General features: G+C 38.7%; 1 protein-coding gene and 1 pseudogene across 1 annotated transcript in view; one reads left to right on the forward strand and one right to left on the reverse strand.

The window, feature by feature from the left end:
- The window catches only part of LOC129624177 (ATP-binding cassette sub-family C member 4-like), a 164,348-nt gene that overhangs the window by 54,161 nt on the left and 85,270 nt on the right, over window positions 1-24,917 (reverse strand). Inside the window, exons 19-21 of the mRNA XM_055541873.1 lie at window positions 24,125-24,271; window positions 11,623-11,702; window positions 3,161-3,311 (exon numbers count right to left, since the gene is read on the reverse strand). Of these exons, the coding sequence (XP_055397848.1) occupies window positions 3,161-3,311; window positions 11,623-11,702; window positions 24,125-24,271 (378 nt within the window). The remainder of the gene's footprint in view (window positions 1-3,160; window positions 3,312-11,622; window positions 11,703-24,124; window positions 24,272-24,917) is intronic.
- Window positions 24,677-24,777, forward strand: LOC129624852 (uncharacterized; annotated as a pseudogene).

The following is a 24,917-nucleotide window of genomic DNA, read 5'->3' on the forward strand; positions in this document are numbered from 1 at the left end:
ATGCCAGCAAATTTGGAAAACCCAGCAGTGGCCACAGGACTGGAAAATGTCAATCTTCATTCCAATTCCCAAGAAGGGCAGTACTAAATAATTCTCAAACTACTGACAATTGCACTCATCTCTCATGCTAGCAGGGTTATGCTCAAAATCCTTCAAGCTAGGCTTCAGCAGTACATGAACCAGGAAATTCCAGATGTACAACCTGAGTTTAGAAAAGACAGAGGAACCCGAGATCAAATTGCCAATATCCTTTGGGAATTCCAGAAAAACATCTACATCTGTTTCCTTGACTACACTAAACCCTTTGACTGTGTGGGTCATAACAAACTGTAGAAAACTCCTGAAGAGATGGGAAAACCAGAATATTTTACTTGTCTCTTGATAAACTTGTGTGTGGGTTAAGAAGCAACAGTTAGAAACTCATATGGAACAACTCATTGGTTCAAAATTGAGAAAGGAGAATGACAAAGTGGTTTATTGTCACCCTGTTTATTTATCTTATATGGAGAGTACATCATGCAAAATGCCAGACTGGATGACTTACAAGCTGGAAACAAGACTGTGGGGAGAAATATCAACAACCTTAAATATGCAGGTGATACCACTCTAGTGGCAGAAAGCAAAGAGGAACTAAAGAGCCTCTTGATGAAGATGAAAGAAGAGAGTGAAAAAACTGACTTAAAACTCTATATTAAAAAGATTAAGATCATGGCATCCAGTCACATTACTTCATGGCAAATAGGAGGGGGAAAACTGGAAGCAGATTTCCTCTTCTTGGGCTCTAAAATCACTGTGGATGGTGACTGGAGCCATGAAATTAGAAGACAGCTGCTTCTTGGAAGGAAAGCTATGAAGAATATAGATATTGTATTCAAAAGCAAAGATACCACTTTGCCTACAAAGGTCCATATAGTCAAGGTTATGGTTTTTCCAGGAGTCAGAGAAGACTCTTGAGAGTCCCTTGGACAGCAAGGAGATGAAACCACTCAATCTAAGGGAAATCAATCCTGAATAGTCATTGGAAGCACTGATGCTGAAGCTGAAGCTCCAATACTGTGCCCACCTGATGTGATGAGCCGACTCATTGGAAAAGACCCTGATGTTGGGAAGATTGAAGGCAGAAGGAGAAGAGGGTGACAGAGGATGAGACGGTTGGATGGTATCACTGATTAAATGGACATGAACTTGGGCAAACTCCAGAAGATGGAAAGGGACAAGAAGGACTGGTGTGCTGCAGTCCGTGGGGTCGCGAAGAGTTGGACATGACTTGGCAACTGAACAACAGGGTGCAAAAATATCCCAATATTCCACAGGGACTGTGCCAAAGTTCTCAGACTCTCTAGGTCAAACAGTGAAAAAAATCTTGAATTGCTTCTTGCAAAAAGCCTCAGGAGATGCCCTTCTCTCCACTGCCCTATGGATAGAAAGTGACCCTTGCCCCAGGCAAAGATCTCTCTCAAGTGTTCCTTCTGGAATAACCCCTCTTTGAATGTACCAGAGCCCTGCTTTGCAACAAGACTGGTGACTGACTCCATTTCATGGGTGGCTTCAAATCATAAAACGTCTGAAGTCTTCTCTACACAGAAGACTGGACAGAAATCATCACTTCCTCTTCTCCTTCCCCAGGTCCCACCATCCTACTGAATCACACAGGTAGAATGTTACACATACCTGGACTCTAGTACACTCATGGATTCAAACACCTCAGCAAACCAGACCTCACAGAAGTTTAGCTGGGTCTCTGATGTCTTAATTTTTTTCTATAGATTTTATGAAACAGATACCCATTACCCATTATGCAATTACTTGGGATAAATGCCTCAAGAATTTATTATTAAAAACAAAATACGCAAATGCCACGAAAACTCCTTTGTCGTGATGAACTTAGATTTTTTTTTTTTCCACATAGTAGATTCTAAGAACCATGGACTCAATATGCTTCTCTTCTTGGCTTGGTTTCTAGAAGGTTAAATTAGTATTCATTTGCAGTAACTATCTATGGTTGAGGTTTCTGATATCAATACAAATATCTTCCTTCCTTCCTTTTTGGCTATTTGTCTATTTAAAAGGCTTACACCTTTTAAAAATATATATGATTTTTTTCTTTTAATATTGATTAAGTATGTTTTCACATTAATGAGACAAGCTTTTAATTATTTCATCTTCTGTGATTATCTGTAGAATAGAATGATTAATCATAAAATGTGTTCCGCATCATTCTAAACTTTGGCAAAACTAATACAATTTTGTAAAGTATAAAATAAAATAAAATTTAAAAAAATAAACTAGAAAGTTGAATGGAGTAATAGACTAAATGCATGCTGTGCAGATTATCCTCCTGTGTCCTCCTAAGAGGTTTGTTTTCAGCATCTTTGTGAATAGCTTTGGGGAGGGGGGACCACAAACAGTGTGGCATTCCCCCAAATACGGGTGATGATAAAGAGCAAACCTGAAAATAATAGGGCTTATCTTTTCAATACATTCAACAACTGCAACTTACTTTCCATCTGTTATGTATGTGAAATAATGTATTTTTCAAATGTATCATTTCTGACATGAGTATATTTCCTGACACTTCCTTTTCCTAATCTTTTCCTTTCCTTGTCATTTAAACTTCAGGGGAAGAAAAATTCCTGTTTTCCTTTTGCATTTGTTCTAACAGGGCTTCTCTGGTGACTCAGATGGTAAAGAATCTACCTGCAATGCAGGAGACCTGGGTTTGATCCCTGGATTGGGATGATCCCCCAGAGAAAGGAGTGGCACCCCATTCCAGTATTCTTGCTTGGAGAATTCCATGGACAGAGGAGCCTCGTGGGCCACAGTTCTAATGGGATGAAATACTTTAGTTTTTAGAAAAATGTGTACTGAGTGGCTGCTCTGTTAGGAAGTATGCCATGGACAAGACAGTATCAGTCCCTGTTTTCATGTGCTCACATTCATCCTCCTTGAGCAAAAATATAAAGTGCAGCTGACCTGCTGCCAGCTCCATTTGCCTTAAGGGTCACACTGACTCACAGTGGCTATAACACTCCACACCAAATGTTAACTTAGTAAGAAATTCCAGGAGACAGAAACTGCAGGATTTCAAAGGTCTGATTAATTACAACAAAAATGGAAGCCATCCTGCCTTACCCTCCCAACCTTACAGTCCAGTACTCACTTGCACATTCCAGGCATTTCACATCGTGTGACGTTTCTGAGAAATATTGCCAGAGAACATAGAAAATGATGCCAAGGGGGATCAGGGGGATCAAAATCCAAGGAATCACCGCCACCATCACTCCCACCACACCAATCACAAGAAGAAATGCCTGAAATAGTGAAAATAGATACAGAAGCCTCCTTATCAAGGATACTTTTCAAAGATCAACTTTAAAGTTTTATTTTTTTTAGGATTCAACTCCTTTCTTTGAAAATCTTATTGAAATGGCAAGGAATACTCTTCCATCCAAAGAAATAAAGTCATAGTTGGTCCTCATGATATTTATTGCATGTGTCACACACTCTAATAAGAACTTTATAGGTATCAGCTCTTTTGACACACTCAGTAGCCCTTTGAAGAAAGCATTATTGTTTTTAACAGATGAGAGAATATTTGAGACTCAGAGAGAGTAAGACTTGAAACCTAAACTGTCAGGAGCCAGTAGGTGTTCCTGGAGAGCGAGATAGCTGATACCACAGGTGAGGAAGCCAGAAGCCTCAACTATATAATTGAAATGAAAAAAATGGTTCATTACAAATTCAGTGTCCAGGAAAGCAGTAAAAAATTCAAAAGTTGACCTTTGGAAGTAGGAATTCCTCTTTCTTGATTTTCTATGCATAGTTAATATTTACTGAATACTGATTGTATATAGAGCCAAACTTTCAATACTGCACATGTATTAACTCATTACTCTTCATAATAGTCCTATGGAGTAATAATATTATCTCATTTTACAGTTGGAGACACTGAGGCACCTTGATTGAGATTGCAAAGCATAAATCAGGAAGCTGGAGAGCCCAGGTTAGGAGCTTTTATGATATATTTAAGCTTGCCCCAACATATAGCCATCTTTCTATCATGCTAAGTATGTAAAATGTCTGTTTCAAAGGCCAATGTCTTTGAAACAACAGCAGATGCCATTTACCAACTGTCTACTATATGGAAGACACCATGCTAAGAGGTCTATGAACAATCACTTAATCATCATCTCATCCCATGCTGTGATTTTATCTTGGGAAGTGACTTTGGTCTAAAAAGACGGCAAAAAGAATGGAAACCAAACACTAGATGATGCTGATTTAAGTATCCATCTTTATCAGGAAAAGTATCACGGTACATAGTTTCTGGCAACAGGAATGCAACCAACACAGTGTCTGCCTGCTATGGAAGTGCAGTCAATTGTGGGGACATGGAGGTTCACACAGTCTGAGCCAAGGCCTCTTAAGTTTATGACCTCAGGTGGAGACAAATCCATAATGATCTGTACAAATCAGAGTGCTGAAGAAACACGAGGAAGAACATGTGAACACTTTTTTGAGAATTCCAACAAGAGACTGATGACTGAATTTCACAAGCTGGTTTTAACAAACAGAAAGAGTGGCATAAATTATTTGCAGGTAGTAATGAGAGTTGACAGAAATTTTGAGCATAAAGGAGCCTGGCTGGGAGGGTTAAGATGCTTGTCTGAGTTAACACTAATTATTCTGGGTCTTCTCAGCACCAGCACCTACATCCTGTGTTCACCAGCCCAGAGCCTCCCCACCTGGTCACCCAGGGCAGCTGGGCCTGGGGGGCATCTCTGAGGGATGGGTTACCAGGGTGATGTCTGTATCACAGAGACTCAGGTTATCATTTCATAGCTTTTCCTAATCAGTTTTCTTTGAGGATCCTCACAACCATCTTGTGAATGAGAAAAGCAAGGACTTCATTTCCTTTTAGAGATAAGAAACATGAGTCTGGGAGGGTAAGTGATTGTCCTAGATTTTCCTAGAAGTTACTGCAGGTCAGGAAGAAAGACAGGAGCAGTTTGTACTATGGGAATCCAGAGCCACAGCCATAGGCAGGAGGACCCTGGAGAGAAGAGGAAACTTCCAGAACTGTGACTCTGTGTCCAGGAGCCCTGCAGAACCAATTTGTATTATCTGGATGGAGACCCATGAGCTCTTCCTGTTTCTCCCCATCTTTGCCATGGTATCAATATAAAACTCAGAGTGAAGAGGATCGAATTTCAAAGGAACAAATTCCAATCCTAAGTGGCAAAAAGTAGGCCTGTCTGATCTCTCTCCTAGTAGACCTACTGATGAATGATTTCATATACCCACTGGATTAACTACTCCCTTCATGCTCATGGGAGGGGTCCTTCCAGTTCCTTCTGATCTTAAGTAAAGTCACTAGGCATGCCATTGCTGATTGTCAGTTAAAAAAAAAATTTGCTAAAACATCATTTATGAAACATCCAAATTATAAGTTTTTTTTTTTAGCAGATTTATATCATTTGATTGGACAATATTCACCAGTTTCAATAACCTGATTCTCCCAAGTTAAGGGCCTTTTATTAATATGACTAACCCAGCCTGGCAGATTACCTAGGAAGCAGAGGTAAGATTAAAATGAAGAGCTGTGGCAATACCTCTTCCTTGGGTGCCTGTTCCAGAGCCATTATTAATGCCCTCAGATGTGCCCAAGTTAGGTGAGGTCCTTCAGATTGCATGTCCCTAAATTTGGAAGCAATTCAAAGAGGCTGTCTTTAAGAATTTTATTTCTACTTGCTGGTCATACTATAGCCATGGGCTTCCCTGCTAGCTCAGTTGGTAAAGAATCTGCAATGCAGGAGACCCTGATTGAATTCCTGGGTTGGGAAGATCCACTGGAGAAGGAATAGGCTACCCACTCCAGTATTCTTGGGCTTCCCTTGTGGCTCAATTGATAAAGAATCCACTCACAATGTGGGAGACCTGGATTCTATCCCTGAGTTGGGAAGATCCCTTGAAGAAGGGAAAGGCTACCCACTCCAGTGTTCTGGCCTGGAGAACTGCATAGACTGTATACTCCATGGGGTGGCAAAGAGTTGAACACCACTGAGTAACCTTCACTTTCACTATAACCAGTCTCATAGTGGATCAGATATTATAAAAAATATATATATATACAATGTCTTGGTTTACATTTATGTGTATCTATGTATATATGTGAATTTTTTATTACCATCTGTCTCAAACTCTTTATAGAAGTTGGTAAAAGACAAAAATAGTATCTAAGCAAAAAGCCAACACTCTGAAGAAGGAAACAGAAGATTCTGGTAGACAACAAACATCCCTTCCTTGAAATTAATCTCATTTCCTCCTTCTATATTCCCAGGAATTCCAAGGAGTCTAATCTAAACTACACACATTAATTCCCCCCATCAGATTGGATTTCAGGTCTATCTGAAGGCCACCTCTTCAAAGCCAGTGCTTCTGCTCCTCTGTCACACCATGGCACAGAGACAATGGTGTGTCTGTAGCAAGAAATGTGCTGACCTAGAAGCAAGTAACCTAGTCCTTTGCCTCAAGACATAAGGGGAAATCATTATGTTGATAAACTTATTTCCCATTTGGAGCACACCATTTTGAGAATTCTACCCAATGCTTGTGAATCCGTGTGAACAATTACAGAAAATTCTTGGGTGAAGTCTATCACTTGAGAGTACATGGTGACTTTTTGCAATTCAGAATAATTCCTTAGTTTGCAGAGAATGACAACCTATACCTGTAGGAGAAATTCTACTAGTCTGGTATTGTGCTGAGACAGAGTTTGGGGCTAATCTTCATGAATATTAACAGAGAGGGTAAGATCCTACACATTCTCTCAAACTTAATAAAAACTGGGATATACCAATAATACAAAAGGATGCTGGTGGGAGTTAAATGAGATCACATATATAGAGTGCTTACCAGATCATGCATAAACAAATAAAAACTGTAAGTCCATTATTACCACCCTGCAGTATGCTCTGGTGCCAGCATCCAGGGGAGGAGAGATGGTGTGTTCAAAGATTTATGGGCCCAAAGAATGGTAAGAAACTCATGGATTTAGAGCCTAAGAGGCCACTCATTTCAACCACTGGAACAGCTTAATACTACCCAAGGACATATTAGCATGTATATGTGCTCAGTCATGCTTGACTCTCTTTGTGAACCCACGGACTGTAGCCCACCAGGTGCCTCTGTCCCTGGTATTTTCCCAGCAAGAATACGGGAGTGGGCTGCCATTTCCTCCTCCAGGGAATCTTCCGGATCCTGGGATTGAACCCAAATCTCCTCCATTGACAGGCAGATTCTTTACCACTGAGCCACCTGGAATCCCAGGACACATCAGAACAGGTACTATTTTTCCTTGATGTGGTATTGATGTCATATGTTCCAAAGTGACTGTGGTTTTTCTCTGGTCATAGTAAAATTCATACCTGAGGTCTATTTTGTTTGAAGATGCACTTTTAAAATAATATGACCAGTAAACCTCATGCCTATTACAATTTTTGTCCTTTCTACATTTTCTTCCCAACTCTAGGTCTTCCAAAGATTGATAACCTGAGCAATATGGCAGCAAGTAAACATTTTTTTAGATGTTTCTTTTCTTATTCCATATCTTCTTTCTGTTTATAAAGTTTTGCATTTTTTTGGTTAAGCCTTACTGTTGTGAAACTGCTGAGCATTTATGGGAGACATCTGGTGGACCTCTGAACCAACAAAATCAAACCAGATTATTCAATATATTCCAAAGAGAAGATCAATTTTTACATTTTCTATTTCATGCATCATGAACTGGTGTATTGATACCACTGGAAATACAAAAACTAGATTTTATACACTAGTGAATCCCAAGAAATTCAACTGTGCCCACTCCAGGTCCACCTTCCTGGTACAGTCTAGCAACCTGGTTTGACTGTCAGGATGTGTAAGGTAGAGACCCTGTTAACCACCACCTAAAGAAGGGAAGTCTGATGAGCACTTCTCATCCTCAGAAGGAATACTGTCCTGTGAGCAGCTGTTTCTGACAAACCACACTGGCATCTACATGAACTGTTAATGAAGTATGCACAAAAGCAGTAAAGACAATGAAAAGAAAATAATGCTTGGGGAAAATGTGCATGGTTTTGTTTAAAAATCTGCCCAATCAAAAAATTTGAAAAATAAGACATAATCTCATTGGTAGTGCCCATGATAAATTTTCTCATAAAATTGAACATTTTCAATTCTCTAGATCTAACTGACAACCAAAGAAATGGTAGTTATTACCCCACCCTTCCAAATGCCAATAATGGATGACATTTCATGAGGCTTGCCATGGGTATCAGCTCTCAGGTATTTCACAGGCATTATTTAATTTTGTTCTCACATCAAATCTGAGTAGGAAAGATCATCCCCTCCACTTATAAAGCAAGAAACTGATGCTTAGAGCCATTTAGTAATTTGTCCAAAGTCAGATAAGTCAGTCATTCTAACCTCAAGCCTGTTCTTCTAATTTCTGCCTGATACTGTTTCCCATATAGACAAAAAAATTGATATCTAAAAAATTAGTATCTAACTATACTCCCTTGTTATATATTTCCTTCCATCTGCATTTTCTAGTTCTCTTGGGTTTCCTGTGATTGTATCTGGTCTCTCCGGTAAGGGGACCAGTCTGAGATTTCCAGGTATGAGGGAATGACAGCCTACTCAGCTCACAGAAGGGAATGGTCATTAAAAGATCTTAAAAATGCTAACAGAACACCCTACTAAATTTTATTCAATACATAAATCCCCTGTACACAAAATGAGGCTGAGTATTTTAAATGTTCATTTGCATCATGGTAAAAGCAGTTAAATTTCACCAGGAATTCATATGGTATATTCTAGCACTGCCGTTTTTAGCATATTCCTTTCACAAGCACAGTTGGAAATACAAGACCCTGTTTACCTCCTTAGCATTTAACTTCCAAATTGCTTACAGTCCTGTAGGAATTCCTAGGTATCTACTCACATATTACTTTAAACTAAATTCCAAGGGTTTCTGGTCGTGAAAATCTCTGTGAAGATTTTGCCAAAAAACATGTTTTCTATAAACACAAATAAAAATGTATTCTACTTATTTTATGCAAATAAATATGCCATCTATACTTTTGGTTTACTCCATTCATTTGAATTCTCTCTTGCTTGCTCTCATATCCATATTAGGCACAAATGAAATATGTATTTAATCATAAAGCCACTTAGTCAGTAGATGGTACTTTTATAACATTAAAAAAAAAAAAAAAACTATCATGAGGATTGTCAACACCTCAAAAGAATTCAAAACTTTTAATTTTGCTGTCAGACTCTTAAGAATTCTGTTTCAAGTTGTGATAAGCACAAATCATCTTGATCACTTTAAACTATTATTGATCTTACAGAAGATATAACTTGCAATGAACAAATTGAGTTTCACTTCTTGGTAAGAAAACAATGCAAGATTTCCTTGCAATTTACAAAGGGAAAAAATGACTAAATTATTTTTTTTTTATCAATAAGCAGTTTATTCATGTAGGTGTAGAAGAGATTCTTCTATTTATTTATTCTGAAACATATAAGATTAAAAATATAAACTTTCAATGAAATGACTAGTACATAGACTATCACATGTGCTGCTGGCTAACACAAGATTCTTGTGGAGGTAGTAACACCCTGAGCAGACTACACAAAATTCTGAAAGGACTGAAAAAGAAAATGTAATTCCTATCAAACAATATTTATTACCCTTCAATTACAGGGTAAGTAAAAGCGAAAGGAAAAACTTGGAAGACTTTTAAATGTAAACTCCTAAGCTTAATACCAACCTAGGGTCAGTACTGAGTCTGCATATATGCTGATGTGGTACCCTGCACATCTCAGGAGGTTCAGAGACCAGCTGTGGTCCCCAGATCCCTCCTAAATCAGCTCTGCTTCCTCACCCAACTCGGTTAACAGTTAAATCGGAACATTACAGAACATTGGTAAGTCTTATCTATATGATGTGTGTGTGTGTGTGTGTGTGCACTCAGTCATGTGCAACTCTTTGCGACCCCATGAGCTGTAGCCCCCCAGGATCCTCTGTCCATGGGATTTTCCAGACAAGAATACTGGAGCAGGTTGCCATTTCTTTCTCAAGGGGATCTTCCCTACCAAGGGATAGAACCTGTGTCTCTTACATCTCCTGCATTGGCAGGCAGATTCTCTATGATGAGATCTATACAAACCCTAACACTAAGCTTCTCTAAACCTGCCTTTCCCTGGGATACACTAATCACACTCCTCATCCCTCATTCGGCTGCCTTGGATCTTTTCACAACAGCACCAGCTCTGGGACCTGGGTATCCTTCAATTCGCTTTAAGTGAGAGTCAGCTAACTCCACTGACAAATGGAATGCTGTGGTTTTGTTCAGTTTGTTACCAGCACAACAGAAAGCATTATTAGGGAAACGTGGAACACTTCTTTCTTCATGTTCAGTGTATCTTATTGATCAATAGCTTCCTTTCTATCTTTTGTCAAGGTTAAAGCTTATCACAAGATTCAAGACTGGAGTCCAACTACTTGCTACTTTTAAAAGGCACGTCTTAAAAATGACAGCACATAAAAGTGGAAATGAAATGCTGTAAAAGGTACCCCATAAAAACACTAACCAAAAGAAAGCTGGAGTATATACCTATGCCACTAAGAACATAAAGTTAGAAAGGATTCCTAGAAATAAAGGAGAATATTTCATAAGAATACAGGGTCAATTTATCCAGAAGGTATTTTTTCTTAAATTTAAATTTATATAATCCTAATAACATAGATTTGAAATATATAAAGGAAAATTTGATAGAACTCAGGTGAAACAGACAATTTAATACTCATAGTGGGAGATTCAAACTCACCTCAGTAACTGATAAAACAAGCAGATAAAAATCAATAGGAATGAAGAAGATTTTGAAAACATGATTAACAAAGTTAACCTAATTAAGAAATTCACAATACTGCAATCAATAACTATATAATACATTTTTTTCAATTACATACATGCTGTACTAAAGCAAGAATCAACAAATTTCAGGGGATAGAAATTACACAGAACATAATCTAACCTACGTGGATATAATTGGAAATCAGTAACCAAAAGGTAGCTAGAAAAATCAATAAATGTTTGGAAGCTCAATGACACACTTGAAAATATAAATAGCACCTAGTTTAAAATTACAATAAAATTAGAAAGTATTTTGTTTAAAAATATAAAAGTAAATGAAAATCTACTAATATTAAAATTTTGAGGTCTACGAAATAAGGCTGTGCTTAGTGGACATTTACAGCCAGATAAACCCTGGCAGGTGTCTGGAATCCATAGCAGATACCTGGAAGGCAGAGGGAGAAACACTTACTTAGTACATCGCTGCTTCAGACCAACCTTGATGTGACTGTGTAGCAGCCATTTCTACCCCAGGTATTACTCGTGATAATACAGCCTCCCAATCATAACCTCATCTTTCTTTTACAAACAGGGTCTTTTACTTAAAATAATAAGACATATCACCAAGCCAAAAGGCCCACCTCAGCCCCCATGAAAAGGCCTTGAGAAACAAGCACTTTGATTTTCCCTGTGAGAACTCTGATACGACTGTTAATATTACCTGGATGATCTCTTGAAATATCTGGGGCAGCAAGTCATCCATGTACCCAGTGTCATTGGAGAAACGATTTAAAATTCTTCCTGCAACAACAGGATATGAGAAATGACTCATTTCCCCAGACAAGCCCTTTATAAGAAGCAATTCATGAATGAAACAAGGCAATGTTTTAAAAGTATATGTATTTATTATTAATAGATTATCAATTCATATGAAATAAGCCAGTGTCAGTGATAAAGGAAGAGAAAACAGGATATTATCTAAAGAGAAGTACAAATACCACCAAATGGAAGCGGGTGGGGAGCTGAAATTGAGTCTTGATTTTTAAAAGAATGGCGGGAATCTTGTGGCAATATCAGGAAAGATTGGTGAATTTAAGAATGTTCCCTCCTTTTATTTTTATTTTTTTCCCTTTCTCATCTTCCATTTTTTTTTATTTTATTTTTTAACTTTACAATATTGTATTGGTTTTGCCATATATCAACATGAATCCACCACAGGCATACACGTGTTCCCCATCCTGAACCCTCCTCCCTCCTCCCTCCCCGTACCATCCCTCTGGGTCGTCCCAGTGCACCAGCCCCAAGCATTCAGTATCGTGCATCGAACCTGGACTGGCGACTCATTTTTTTAGATCCAACCCATTTAAGACCCTTTCCAAGTCCTAAGTCAGTAAACAAACACTTGCAAGATACTGAAGTTAATCCTAATTATTACACTAATCTTGCTTTAGTTATCAAAATTAATCTTGGTAACCGATATTTTTAAAATAAACATAACTATAACCTCTCTGTAATTTCTTTTTTTCCTTAAGATGGTTCATAGCACCTCACATTTTGGGAAATTTTGTATCCCTGCCATTTCCATGTTGTGACTTCACTATTTAAGTAATAAGCTTTCACAGGGCATCAGGTGTGACAACACAGACTCATGCTTAAGCATCCAAGAAGACCAGAGGGATGGAGGCAGGAAACCAGAAATATTGTCTGACAACAAAAGATCACTTCTTATCATTGATTTTATATCCCTTCTCAGAATTCATGCAATTCAACTAGGCCCTTAAACTCCTTTTATGATTGGGGCTTTAGGAAGCCAGCCTGCAGGTGAGGCCTGGGACCTCTACCTGCTTTTTCTGACCTCTATCAGAAATGATTTCCTCCCCTAGGACTTGTACATCAAGTCACAACTAGATGATGAATGAGCAGCAGTTAGGGGCTGCCTTTCTGCTGCTGGGATGTGAGACTCTGCTGTTGTCCACAAGGCATTTGGCTCACCGGAAGCACAGGGTGTGCCCATGGCAGGAGGTGGAGTCAATGGAGGCTTTCACCCTTGGCCAGACCAGCATTACAGGCTGGGCCTCAATTTTCCCATCTCAAACTTAGGAAATACACATGGAGAAACTGTCTTTTAGTGACACTTTTGGCAGGCATGTGACAATATTTCTGAGACTAAGAATGCCTGTTTTAGAGGATGATTTTCAGAATTAAATGGGCTCATGCAAGTGAAAGAACCCAGTCATAATGCCAGGTGAATTACCAGGTGCTCAGCCATGAAGATGAAAGAATGACCCCCAGGTTCTGCAGCATCATGTCACCCAGGAAAGTCCACCAGTAGCTGCAGGAAGGTCCACTTAGTAAAATGCAGATTCTGATTCAGGAGTTCTGGGGGAACTAGAGAGTTTCTATTCCCTCCAGGCTGCCAAGTGAGGCCCTTTCTGCTATTGCTCAGACCAGGCATTGAGGGGAAAGAGGATGGGTAATTATTTAATCAGTTCTGCTTCAAGAACATTAAAATCAAATTGGCAATTTTCCCACATATTCTTATGAACTTTGTCATTCTCCTAGTCATTTTTTTTTAAATTTTATTTTATTTTTAGACTTTACATAACTGTATTAGTTTTGCCAAATATCAAAATGAATCCGCCACAGGACATGTATACCTCCTAGCCATTTTTTAACATCTCAAAGTAGCAATGCCAAAATAAGGAAAATATAAGTCAAAAAATATTAAAGGTATAGCATAAGTGCTGGTGATTTACTTGATGGAAAACTGCAACTTTTTAACAGAGGCAAGATTTAGAAACACTGCAAATATGATTTTGCTTAGGTTTTGAAAGAAATACTGGAATCTTTTGTTAAGATGAAAAAGCTACTCAGGGATGAACAGTATGTGAAAACCAGTAGATATGGGAGTCAGAAGGTCTGAGAGACCCAAGGCAGACAAATAGTGTAAACTATAAGGAAAACAATAGCAATGAAGTGAAAATGAGTATCCTACCCAAAGCAATCTATAGATTCAATGCAATCCCTATCAAGCTACCAACAGTATTTTTCACAGAACTAGAACAAATTATTTCACAGTTTGTATGGAAATACAAAAAAAACTTGAATAGCCAAAGCAATATTGTGAACGAAGAATGGAACTGGAGGAATCAACCTGCTTGACTTCAGACTATACTGCAAAGCTACAGTCTTCAAGACAGTATGGTACTGGCACAAAGACAGAAATATAGATCAATGGAATAAAATAGAAACCCCAGAGATAAATCCATGCACCTATGGACACCTTATCTGTGACAAAGGAGGCAAGAATATACAATGGAGAAAAGACAATTTCTTTAACAAGTGGTGCTGGGAAAACTGGTCAGCCACCTGTAAAAGAATGAAACTAGAACATTTGCTAACACCATACACAAAAATAAACTCAAAATGGATTAAAGATCTAAATGTAAGACCAGAAACTATAAAACTCTTAGAGGAAAACATAGGCAAAACACTTTCTGACATAAATCACTGCAGGATCCTCTATGACCCACCTCCTAGAGTAATGTAAATAAAAGCAAAAATAAACAAATGGGACCTAATTAAGTTTAAAAGCTTTTGCACAATGAAGGAAACCATAAGCAAGGTGAGAAGACAGCCTTCAGAATGGGAGAAAATGATAGCAAAAAAAGCAACTGAAAAAGAATTAATCTCAAAAAATATACAAGCAGCTCATGCAGCTCAATTACAGAAAACTAAATGACTCAATCAAAAATGGGCCTAAAAACTAAACAAACATTTCTCCAAAGAAGACATACAGATGGCTAACAAACACATGAAATTATGCTCAACATCGCTCATTATCACAGAAATACAAATCAAAACCACAATGAGGTACCATCTCACACTGGTCAGAATGGCTGCTATCAAAAAGTTTACAAACAATAAATGCTGGACAGGATGTGGAGAAAAGGGAACCCTCTTATACTGTTGGTGGGAATGCAAACTAGTACAGCCAGTATGGAGAACAGTGTGGATATTCCCTAAAAAAACTGGAAATAGAACTGCCATATGACCAGCAATCCCACTGCTGGGCATACACACCGAGGAAACCAGAATTGAAAGAGACACGTGTACCCCAATGTTTATCTCAGCACTGTTTCCAGTAGCTAGGACATGGAAGCAACCTAGATGTCCATCAGCAGATGAATGGATAAGAAAGTTGTGGTACCTATACATAATGGAATATTACTCAGCTATTAAAAATAACACATTTGAATCAGTTATAATGAGGTGGATGAAACTGGAGCCTATTATACAGAGTGAAGTAAGTCAGACAGAAAAAACACCAATACAGTATCTTAAGGCATATATATGGAATTTAGAAAGATGGTAACAACAATCCTACATGCAAGGCAGCAAAAGAGACACAGATATAAAGAACAGACTTTCGGACTCTGTGGGAGAAGGCAAGGGTGGGATGATTTGAGAGAATAGCATTGAAACATGTATATTATCATATGTGAAATAGATCACCAGTCCAAAATTGATGCATGAAACAGGGCACTCAAAGCCAGTGCACTGGGACAACCCTGAGGGATGGGATGAAGAGGCAGGTGGGAAGGGGGTTCAGGATGGTGGACACATTTATACCCATGGCTGATTCATGTCAATGTATGGCAAAAACCACCACAATTTTGTGAAGTAATTATTCTCCAATTAAAATAAATTAATTAATTAAAAAAAATAACAATGAGAAAAAACCGTCTCCCCACACAATAACTACAAAAACTGAACCAAATGTCAATGATCATCAAAAAATCTACTTATTCACCAATGTATTGAATGTATCAGAAAGTTCAACAATTACTTGCTTGCACTAAGAAACATTAAGAAAATGTGTAGCATTTGCAAAATATTTCATTGGACTTTGGGATAGACTGTTGTAAACAGAGCTGTGATTTCATGTTCACAGTCTCATAATATCAGAGTTTTCTCAAAAGTCTCCCAATAAAATCCTTATGATGAATTTCCATCACACACATGCCATAACTCTTCATCCAAATGACATATGGCCCCTGCTGGAATATCTCCAAAGATAAAGAGGGAAGGGGAACTCATGTAAACACGGGTAACCCAGTCCATTTTCAGACTGTTCTGTTAGACCGGGCTTCCTCTCATTACACTGAATCTTGCTTTCCTAGAACACCCAACCTCTGCTGCTTATTCTGCCCTTATAAACACACAAAATGAATCCAGTTTCTCTTGATATGACAGTCTTTTAACTCTTTAAAGGAAGTGAAACATATCTTTGCCAGAAACTATTCCTTGGTCCCTCAATGATTCCTCAAAAGTCACAGTATCCTATCTTGGTCCCTGCCTTTTCCCCAGACTCAGATGGCCAGTCCCACCAATGTCTTGTTCCCAGGATTAAAATCCATATCCCAGGCATGGGTAAATCGGAATCACCACCTCCACTCTCCTGCACAGGACAGAGTGAAACATAAAGTCAGTTCAGTTCAGTTCAGTCGCTCAGTCGTGTCTGACTCTTTGCAACCCCATGAATCGCAGCACACCAGGCCTCCCTGTCCATCACCAGCTCCCGGAGTTTACTCAAACTCATGTCAATCGAGTCAATGATGCCATCCAGACATCTCATTCTCTGTTGTCCCCTTCTCCTCCTGCCCTTAATCCCTCCCAGCATCAGGGTCTTTTCCAATGAGTCAACTCTTCGCATGAGGTGGCCAAAGTATTGGAATTTCAGCTTCAGCATCAGTCCTTCCAATGAACACCCAGGACTGATGTCATTTAGGATGGATTGGTTGGATCTCCCTGCAGTCCAAGGGACTCTCAGGAGTCTTCTCCAACACCACAGTTCAAAAGCATCAATTCTTCAGTGCTCAGCTTTCTTTAGAGTCCAACTCTCACATCCATACATGACCACTGGAAAAACCATAGCCTTGACTAGATGGACCTTTGTTGGCAAAGTAATATGCTTTTAATATGCTTTTCAATATGCTATCTAGGTTGGTCATAACTTTCTTTTCAAGGAGTAAGCGTCTTTTAATTTCATGGCCGCAATCACCATCTGCAGTGATTTTGGAGCGCAAACAAATAAAGTTCGATACTGTTTCCACTGTTTCCCCATCTATTTCCCATGAAGTGATGGGACCACATGCCATGATCTTCATTTTCTGAATGCTGAGCTTTAAGCCAACTTTTTCACTCTCCATTTTCACTTTCATCAAGAGGCTTTTTAGTTCTTCTTCACTTTCATAAGGGTGGTGTCATCTGCATATCTGAGGTTATTGATATTTCTCCCGGCAATCTTGATTCCAGCTTGTGCTTCTTCCCACCATAAAGTCAACCATCAGCAAATTCTGAAAGCCAGATCACAATTTGGACACTCATATCATGAAAATCCACATCTCTTCCATCTGTACTACACAGGTAGATGTTGGGGGAAAAGAGAGCAGTATGTATAAACAACTCTAAGAGCATATCTTATCGGACCCAGAAATTTCATTTCTAGTATTGTCCCCAGGAGTCAATAAGTATATAATAAAGTTGAATGTTTTTGAGTCAGAATATTTTTGCATCATAAGTAGAAAACAACCTGAACAACAAGTCAGAAACAAGTCTATAATGTATTATGTACAATTTTAATTTTCCCTGTGTGTTCTTATCTTTCTATAACAGTTGTTACTTGCATAAAAAGTAAAGCAGGGAGAGGAGAGCAAAAGAAAGACTGAGAAAAGAGCAGGAGGAGGAAATATAGGGTGAAAGGGAGGAAGGAGGGGGAACAGTAGGAAGGAGAAGAGAGAAGAGAGGAAGAGAGAGGGGAAGAGAGAGGGACAGAAGCAAAGTACCCCCCTTGAAGTCCATGTTATCCAAGAACCAATAAGAGTCCAGCCACTGCTCTGGTTGACAGTTTTCTATCTCACCTACAAGACAAAACATCATTAAAGATGACACTGAACTCCTTGTCAACATACAAATTCACAAAGATCATATTTTAAGAACTGAGTCTACAATCTAAGTTGGAGTCAGTCACCTCTAGATTTCTGACACCTGACCCATACCTGGAACTCCTCAGGTTACTTATAATTAAACTGTAATTTAAAACTTGGAAGTTCCCATGTCTAGTCTGTGCCTTATTTATTTTTAAAGGCATATTTACATATGATAAAATATCAAAGCATATTTCTATTGAGGTATATTTTACATCTTATAAAATTTGCTCATTTCAAGTATACAGTTCAATGAATTTTAGTAACTTTACTGATTCAAAAATCCCCCAAAATCAGTGTTAAGACATTTCCATGTCCTAATAAGACCCCTCATGCCATAAGTTGTAAAAAGTGACTCCTTATTCCCTCTCCAAGCCTCAAGAAACCACTAACCTACTTTCTTTCTCTATAACATTGCCTTCAGGACATAATATACAAATATAATATATGAATGAAATTGTATATTATGTGGTCTCTGGGTCTGACTTTTTTCAATTTTTTCACTCACTGTGAAAAAAAGGGTCATGTATAAATAGTGTGTGTCTTTTTGAGGCCTAGTCTTTACCACAAAAAAGGTCTTAGTCACCAGCAAAGAAGACCCTATATCAGGTCATGCCACACTTGACCTTGCAGGCAAGTTAAGAGCAGATTTGTTTTGTGAACTCTTCAATGTTGTGAACTTCTGTATATGTGCCCATGGCTAGCTTCACTGATGGTTTAACAACCTCATTCTTTTGATAAGAATAGGCCATTAGTTTGACAGCCTGCACAGAGTCAGAAGAGCTGGATTGAGGCCAGACTCAGTCCAGTGAAGTGTGGATGGTTTGGGATAATAAAAGATTCACTGTCCTGGTAAGAAGTGGGATCTACATCCATGTAGGCTATTGAAAAAAGGGCAGAGTCCCCAAAGAGACAAAGAAAATATATCCATACCTTCTAAGTACCATGCAAGGTGATGGAGCCAAATTGGTCCCATGGAAAGGGTGTTCATAGGATTCTGGAGATGGTCAACAAACTGAAAAGGATCCAGGAATGCATAAAGGAGCCATTAAAGGAGGTGGGCCAGCCGGGACTTCCTGTATCTACACAAATTAATTCAGCCTAGAATAGACTAAGTACGGGAATGGGAGCTTTAGAAGTCTGGGAGCTCCACATCCTCTTTTTCTTCGCTTTGAGAATAGGTCATCAATATGGTGGCTACTCAAAGAATGTCAAGAAACAGAGCAACAGCAAGTAGGAAACCATCAGTGGAAAACCACCAAGTTCTGGTCCTTTTCTGGCCCTCGGCAGAAAAAAGCCTTTAGGTAACTCATCCAATCTCCACTGAGAGGGAAATCTTTATCTATAAAAAGAAGATGACAACATTCACAGGATAAAAGATCATGAGGATAGAAGAGATCATGCTTAAAAGCATCTTCTAAAACTGTAGAGCACACAGTAGGTGTTATTCATATTATTCTTATGGGATTTCAGAGCTCTAAGGGACATGAAATATCACCAGGGCTAGTCACTTCTAAATTTTGCCCTATGAAGCATTTGAGATTCAAGAGAGGTATGCTGGAGGATGAGGCAGATGATAAAGTGGAAGACAAGGCACCTTATCCTTCTCCCTTACTTCCCATCCCCTGGCCATAGGAACCCCTTACATCTATCTGGACATTACCACAGAAATGGTGCTTGAAAAAAGAATTCTGCAGCAAACAGAAATGTTCAAAACCTTTTGTAGAACAAGCTTCTGGTGATAGAGGATACCAAGTCCAACCTTGCTCAGGGTGATGCAATAACATTTCATCATGGAGTGGGTGCTACTGCCAAGCCATCCCAGGATTTCCACCCAGTAGAGAGAGGAGGCACAGACACCAGTTTTCAGGGCAACTTCCTGCAATATCCTTTGCTGCCTCATTGTTTTGTAAGAATGGTGCTATTAACATTTTTTTTCATTTTCTGGTTCTCTACCTAAACTTCACTCACTTTCATTACAAGGATTTTCAGTTTTTATACTCCTGACTTCTTCCTCAGGCATTTGGCTGTCCTGTTGTTGTTGTTTAGTCTCTAAGCTATGTCCAACTCTTTGAGACCCTTATGGACTTCACTATCTCTCGGAGTTTGTTCAAACTTAAGTCTATTGAGTCAGTGATGCCATCCAAACATCTCATCTTCTGTCATCCCCTTCTCCTCCTGTCTTCAATCATTCCCAGCATCAGAGCCTTTTCTAATGAGTCAGCCCTTCACATCAGGTGGCCAAAGTATTGGAGTTTCAGCTTCAGTATCAATCCTTCCAAAGAATATTCACAGTTGATTTCCTTTAGGATGGACCGGTTTGATCTCCTTGCTGTCCAAAGTACTCTCAAGAGTCTTCTCCAGCACCATAGTTCAAAAGCATCAATTCTTTGGCACTCAGTTTTCTTTATGGTCCAACTCTCACATTTGTACATGACTACTGGAAAAACCATACCTTTGACTATATGGGCCTTTCTGAGGAATGTGATGTCTCTGCTTTTTAATACAATGTCTAGGTTTGTATAGCTTTTCTTCCAAGGAGCAAGCATCTTTTAATTTCATGACTGCAGTCACTGTCTGCAGTGATTTTGGAGCCCAAGAAAATAAAGTCTGTCACTCTTCCCATTGTTTCCCCATCTATTTGCCATGAAGTGATAGGACTTGATGCCACAATCTTAGTTTTTGAATGTTGAGTTTTAAGCCAGCTTTTCACTCTACCATTTCACCTTCATCAAGAAGCTCTTTAGTTCCTCTTCACTTTCTGCCATTAAAGTAGTATTATCTACATATATGAGGTTGTTGAAATTTTTCCCTGCAATGTTGTTCCAGCTTGTGATTCATCCAGGCTTGCACTCAAATAATGTACTCTGCATATAAGTTGAATAAGCAGGGTGACAGTGTACAGCCTTGACGTACTGCTTCCCCAATTTGGAACCAGTCACTTGTTCAATGTCTGGTTCTAACTGTCACTTCCTGTTCTGCAAACAAGTCTTTCAGGAGACAGGTAAAGTGGTCTGGTATTCTCATCTTTTTAAGAATTTTCCTTAGTTTGTTGTGAACCACACAGTCAAAGGCTTTAGCGTAGTCAATGAAGAAGAAGTAGATATTTTCCTGGAATCCCTTGCTCTTTCTATGGTCCAACTGATTTTGGTAATTTGATCTCTGGTTCCTCTGCCTTTTCTAAGTCCAGCTTGCATATCTGAAAGTTCTCAGTTCATGTGCCATTTAACCCTAGCTTGATTCTAATTATAATCTTGCTAGCATGTGAAATGAGTGAAATTGTATGGTAGTTTGAACATTATTTGGCATTGTTTTTCTTTGAGACTGAAAAGAAAACTGATCTTTTCTAGTCCTGTGGTCACTGCTGAGTTTTCCAAATTTTCTAGTGTATTGAGCACAGCACTTTAGGATTTGAAATAGCTAAGCTGAATCCCATCACCTCTGCTAGCTTTGTTCATAGTTAATGCTTCCTAGGGCCCAGTTGACTTCACACTCCAGAATATCTGGCTCTAGATGAGTGATCACACCATCATGGTTAAGACCTTTTATGTACAGTTCTTCTGCGTATTCTTAATCTCTTATGCTTCTGATAGGTCCTTGCCCTTTCTGTTCATAATTATGCCCATCTTTGCATGAAATGTTCCCTTTATAGACCATCTTAAGCTCAACCCATCTAAGCTGAACAGAAACCTTTGAGGTTGACACAACTACCCACAACCAACTTCTCAAACTCTCTTAGATCTCTGCCTAAACAATCAATAAGAAAACTTTTATTCACTTTGTCTTCTCTCGATCTCACATTATTACCAACAGGTCTCAACTTGTTATTTAAAATAATTTCATTTATATCATCCTGTCTTTATTAAATCACCTACATCATATTTAGGAATAGTGAGGAGAAAAGAGACAGAAGAGAGGTACCCACCTTATCTCCCTTCCATCACTCCTGATCCTGTATCCTTATTCTGATGGAGGGCCCTCCTCTCTCTTCTATTCACCCACTATGCAGGTCTTCAGTCCCCACCTTCTCTGTCCAGACCTCAGCCTTAGCCCTTTCTTCTCCCTAAGACTCTTCCTGACAAACGTAGCTCCCAGGAATCTGCTATTCACTTGAACTCCTTTACATTTAGTAGACAGGCTTGGAATAAAATGTGCTGCCCTCTCAGGAACCCTCTACAGCCCTGGCCACAGCTAAGTGACCAAAAGTGCTCAATGGTTCCTAACCCACTGACTAGCATCCAAGTCATTCTGATTTCCCCTCTAAAGAACTATGAGGCCAAGAGTGCATGCTTGTTGCATGCTAAGTTGCTTCAGTCATGTCTAACTCTTCACAACCCTATGGACTGTAGCCCACCAGGCTCCTCTGACCATGGTATTCTCCAGACAAGAATACTGGAGTGGTTGCCATGCCCTCCTCCAGGAGATCCTGACTCAGGGATTGAACCCATGCCTCTTGTATCTCCTGCAGTGACAAGTGGGTTCTTTACCACTAGCACCACCTGGGAAGCCCGTGAGGCCAAGAGAGAAGCAAGAAAGAGGAGTAGTCCCACCACACCCAGCAAAGATGAGAGGCAAAGGGGCTTGGGAATATGCATGAGCTCTGTGACAACGGCCCCAGCTCCCACGAGGACCCCGGCTCCCAGCCCATTATAGGAATTGTTATAACAACTGTCAGCCTTGTTCCAGCTCCACAAGATGCCCATTTCCCTTTTGATCAAGCCCTTCTCATCTGAACTAAACTGAGTAGATTTTTGTCCCTAGCAACCCAAAAGCCTTGACTAGAACAGTCACTACAGGTACAACAAGAGACTACTTACTAATATAAAATTAGTTGGAAAAATGCTAGATTTTGCAAAGTTAAATTTCAAATTACTATCACTATTACTAAACCTATGGGATTTTTAGAAATGACAGTGAAAATAGTTTTATTTTATTTCACAAATGATTTTTAATTCTGTAGCCACAATTTCCCCACATTTTTACATGACCACATTCTTTCTGCTATATTTTTTAAATTTTAGATACAGTTGGTTACAAGATAAAAGGGAAAGACACAATATTTCTGATGAATAATATGTCCTATTTAACTGTTTGGATATTAATAATTGAAACTTCCAGGGTCACATTTATTTGTAGGTCTTCAAATAGCCCTTAAGTCTAAATAGGAAAATATCTTTTATAAACTGTAACAAAATTCTCACCTCAAAATAAAACAGTATGAAATGTATACTATTACATCCTTATTCAACACTTTTACAATAGCCAGAAACCTATGGGATTTTTAGAAATGACGATGAAAACAGTTTTACATTCAGAAAACTTAAACTGAAACTTGGCCCCTGGCCCCTGTTCAGAGTCCATATAATTCTTAGTCACCCTTGTTAAAAACACACATTCTCAGACACCTAATACATATACCACTATATGGGGCTTCAGATGGTAAAGAATCCACCTGCAATGTGGGAGACCTGGGTTCGATTCCTGGGTTAGGAAGATCCACTGGAGTAGGGCATGGCAACCTACTGCAGTATTCTTTCCTGGAGAACCCACAGAGGAGCTTGGCGGGCTACAGTCCATGGGGTTGCAAAGAGTCGGACATGACTGAGCGACTAGCATGCATGTATATACCACAAAGCCTCCTACATGTTACTAAAAGTCCACTGTAAACTATAGAGTTTATTTCCTTGAAGAGGATTTCAATCCTCTTCAATGTTTACATTTCACCAACCTTCTACTTTAATTAAGTTTTCATTAACATTTTAGATAAACCTCAAAGTATGTATATGTGCTAGAGCTCCCTGATTCCAGAAATGGATGGAAAACAAAAGAATGAAACACACAGCCTGTCTCTTGCAGAGATTCTCTGTGAGAAGGTCCTTCCTGGGGGACAACCTAGCTCACCACCATGTAACACACAGCCAGTCAACACTGAGATGCCTTTGCATTGAATGTAAAATGTTTCATATGCAAGACAACAAAAGGATTCCTAAATCATTCTGCAAAGTAAACATTTATTTATTTTCCCAAGACACAAATTGCAATAAAAACTTATGTGTTTCTATATTGAGATTTTCTCTGGTAGGAGAAAAATATCAGTCAAACTTTTTGTTGAAAATGGATCAACATGTACAGTGATTTTCTTCAAGCATTTCCTCTGTTTTCAAATATCAAATGTAGTCAGGAACTAAATTTGTTAAGAAGACACACTACTGAGAAACTTGTTATATGACTTACCTATTGGATTTCTATCAAAGAACAACACCGGAACTCTCAAAATAGTAATCACCATATCTTCGTGGACAGTTTTTGAAGACTTAAGAAGGACATAGAACATCAACAGAGATCTTAAGATGCCAAAAAGGATGGTGCCTACAGTTAGAACTGAAATAAAGAAACATCACTCAGCACAAGCTCTCTGCCTTTCCTTCAATGAAGCTAAAGCATGACAGGCAGTTTATAGAGATATTACATATTTTATTCTATAAATATAATTTATATATAAATTCATATAGAGAATTAAGAATGAATTTATATATAATGGATCTATAAGAGTTTAATACATTCACAAGATACATCTACAAATGAAAATACAAATAACTATGGTTCTCTTGTTAAATAAAAACCATGTGAGAAAAAAATCAGATGAAAGCTACAATTTCAGGCTTTCCTAATTCAATTACAAGTTATAATAAAAACTCAGAAGAAAGAAAATTATGAAATCTTCCTTTCTCTGTATTTCAAATCTTAGTATTCACAACATGTTTTATAATCTAAAATTGAGGTTTGGTGCTCGCTTTGGAAGCATATATACCAAAATTGGAATACAGAGATTAGCATGGCCCCTGCGCAAAGATGACACACAAATTCATGAATTGTTCCATACTTTTAAACAAAAGAAAAGAATAGTCTTTTTCCAAGTAATCAGAACAGATTAACAACGCTAAAATAAATAAAGAGCTATACAGTTCCAGGCAATGCTTTCCAAAATGTGAAATAATTAAATTGATGTGCTCTGATATCACCATGA

The sequence above is a fragment of the Bubalus kerabau genome, chromosome 12 (assembly GCF_029407905.1).
Source record: "Bubalus kerabau isolate K-KA32 ecotype Philippines breed swamp buffalo chromosome 12, PCC_UOA_SB_1v2, whole genome shotgun sequence".
Lineage (NCBI taxonomy): Eukaryota > Metazoa > Chordata > Mammalia > Artiodactyla > Bovidae > Bubalus > Bubalus kerabau.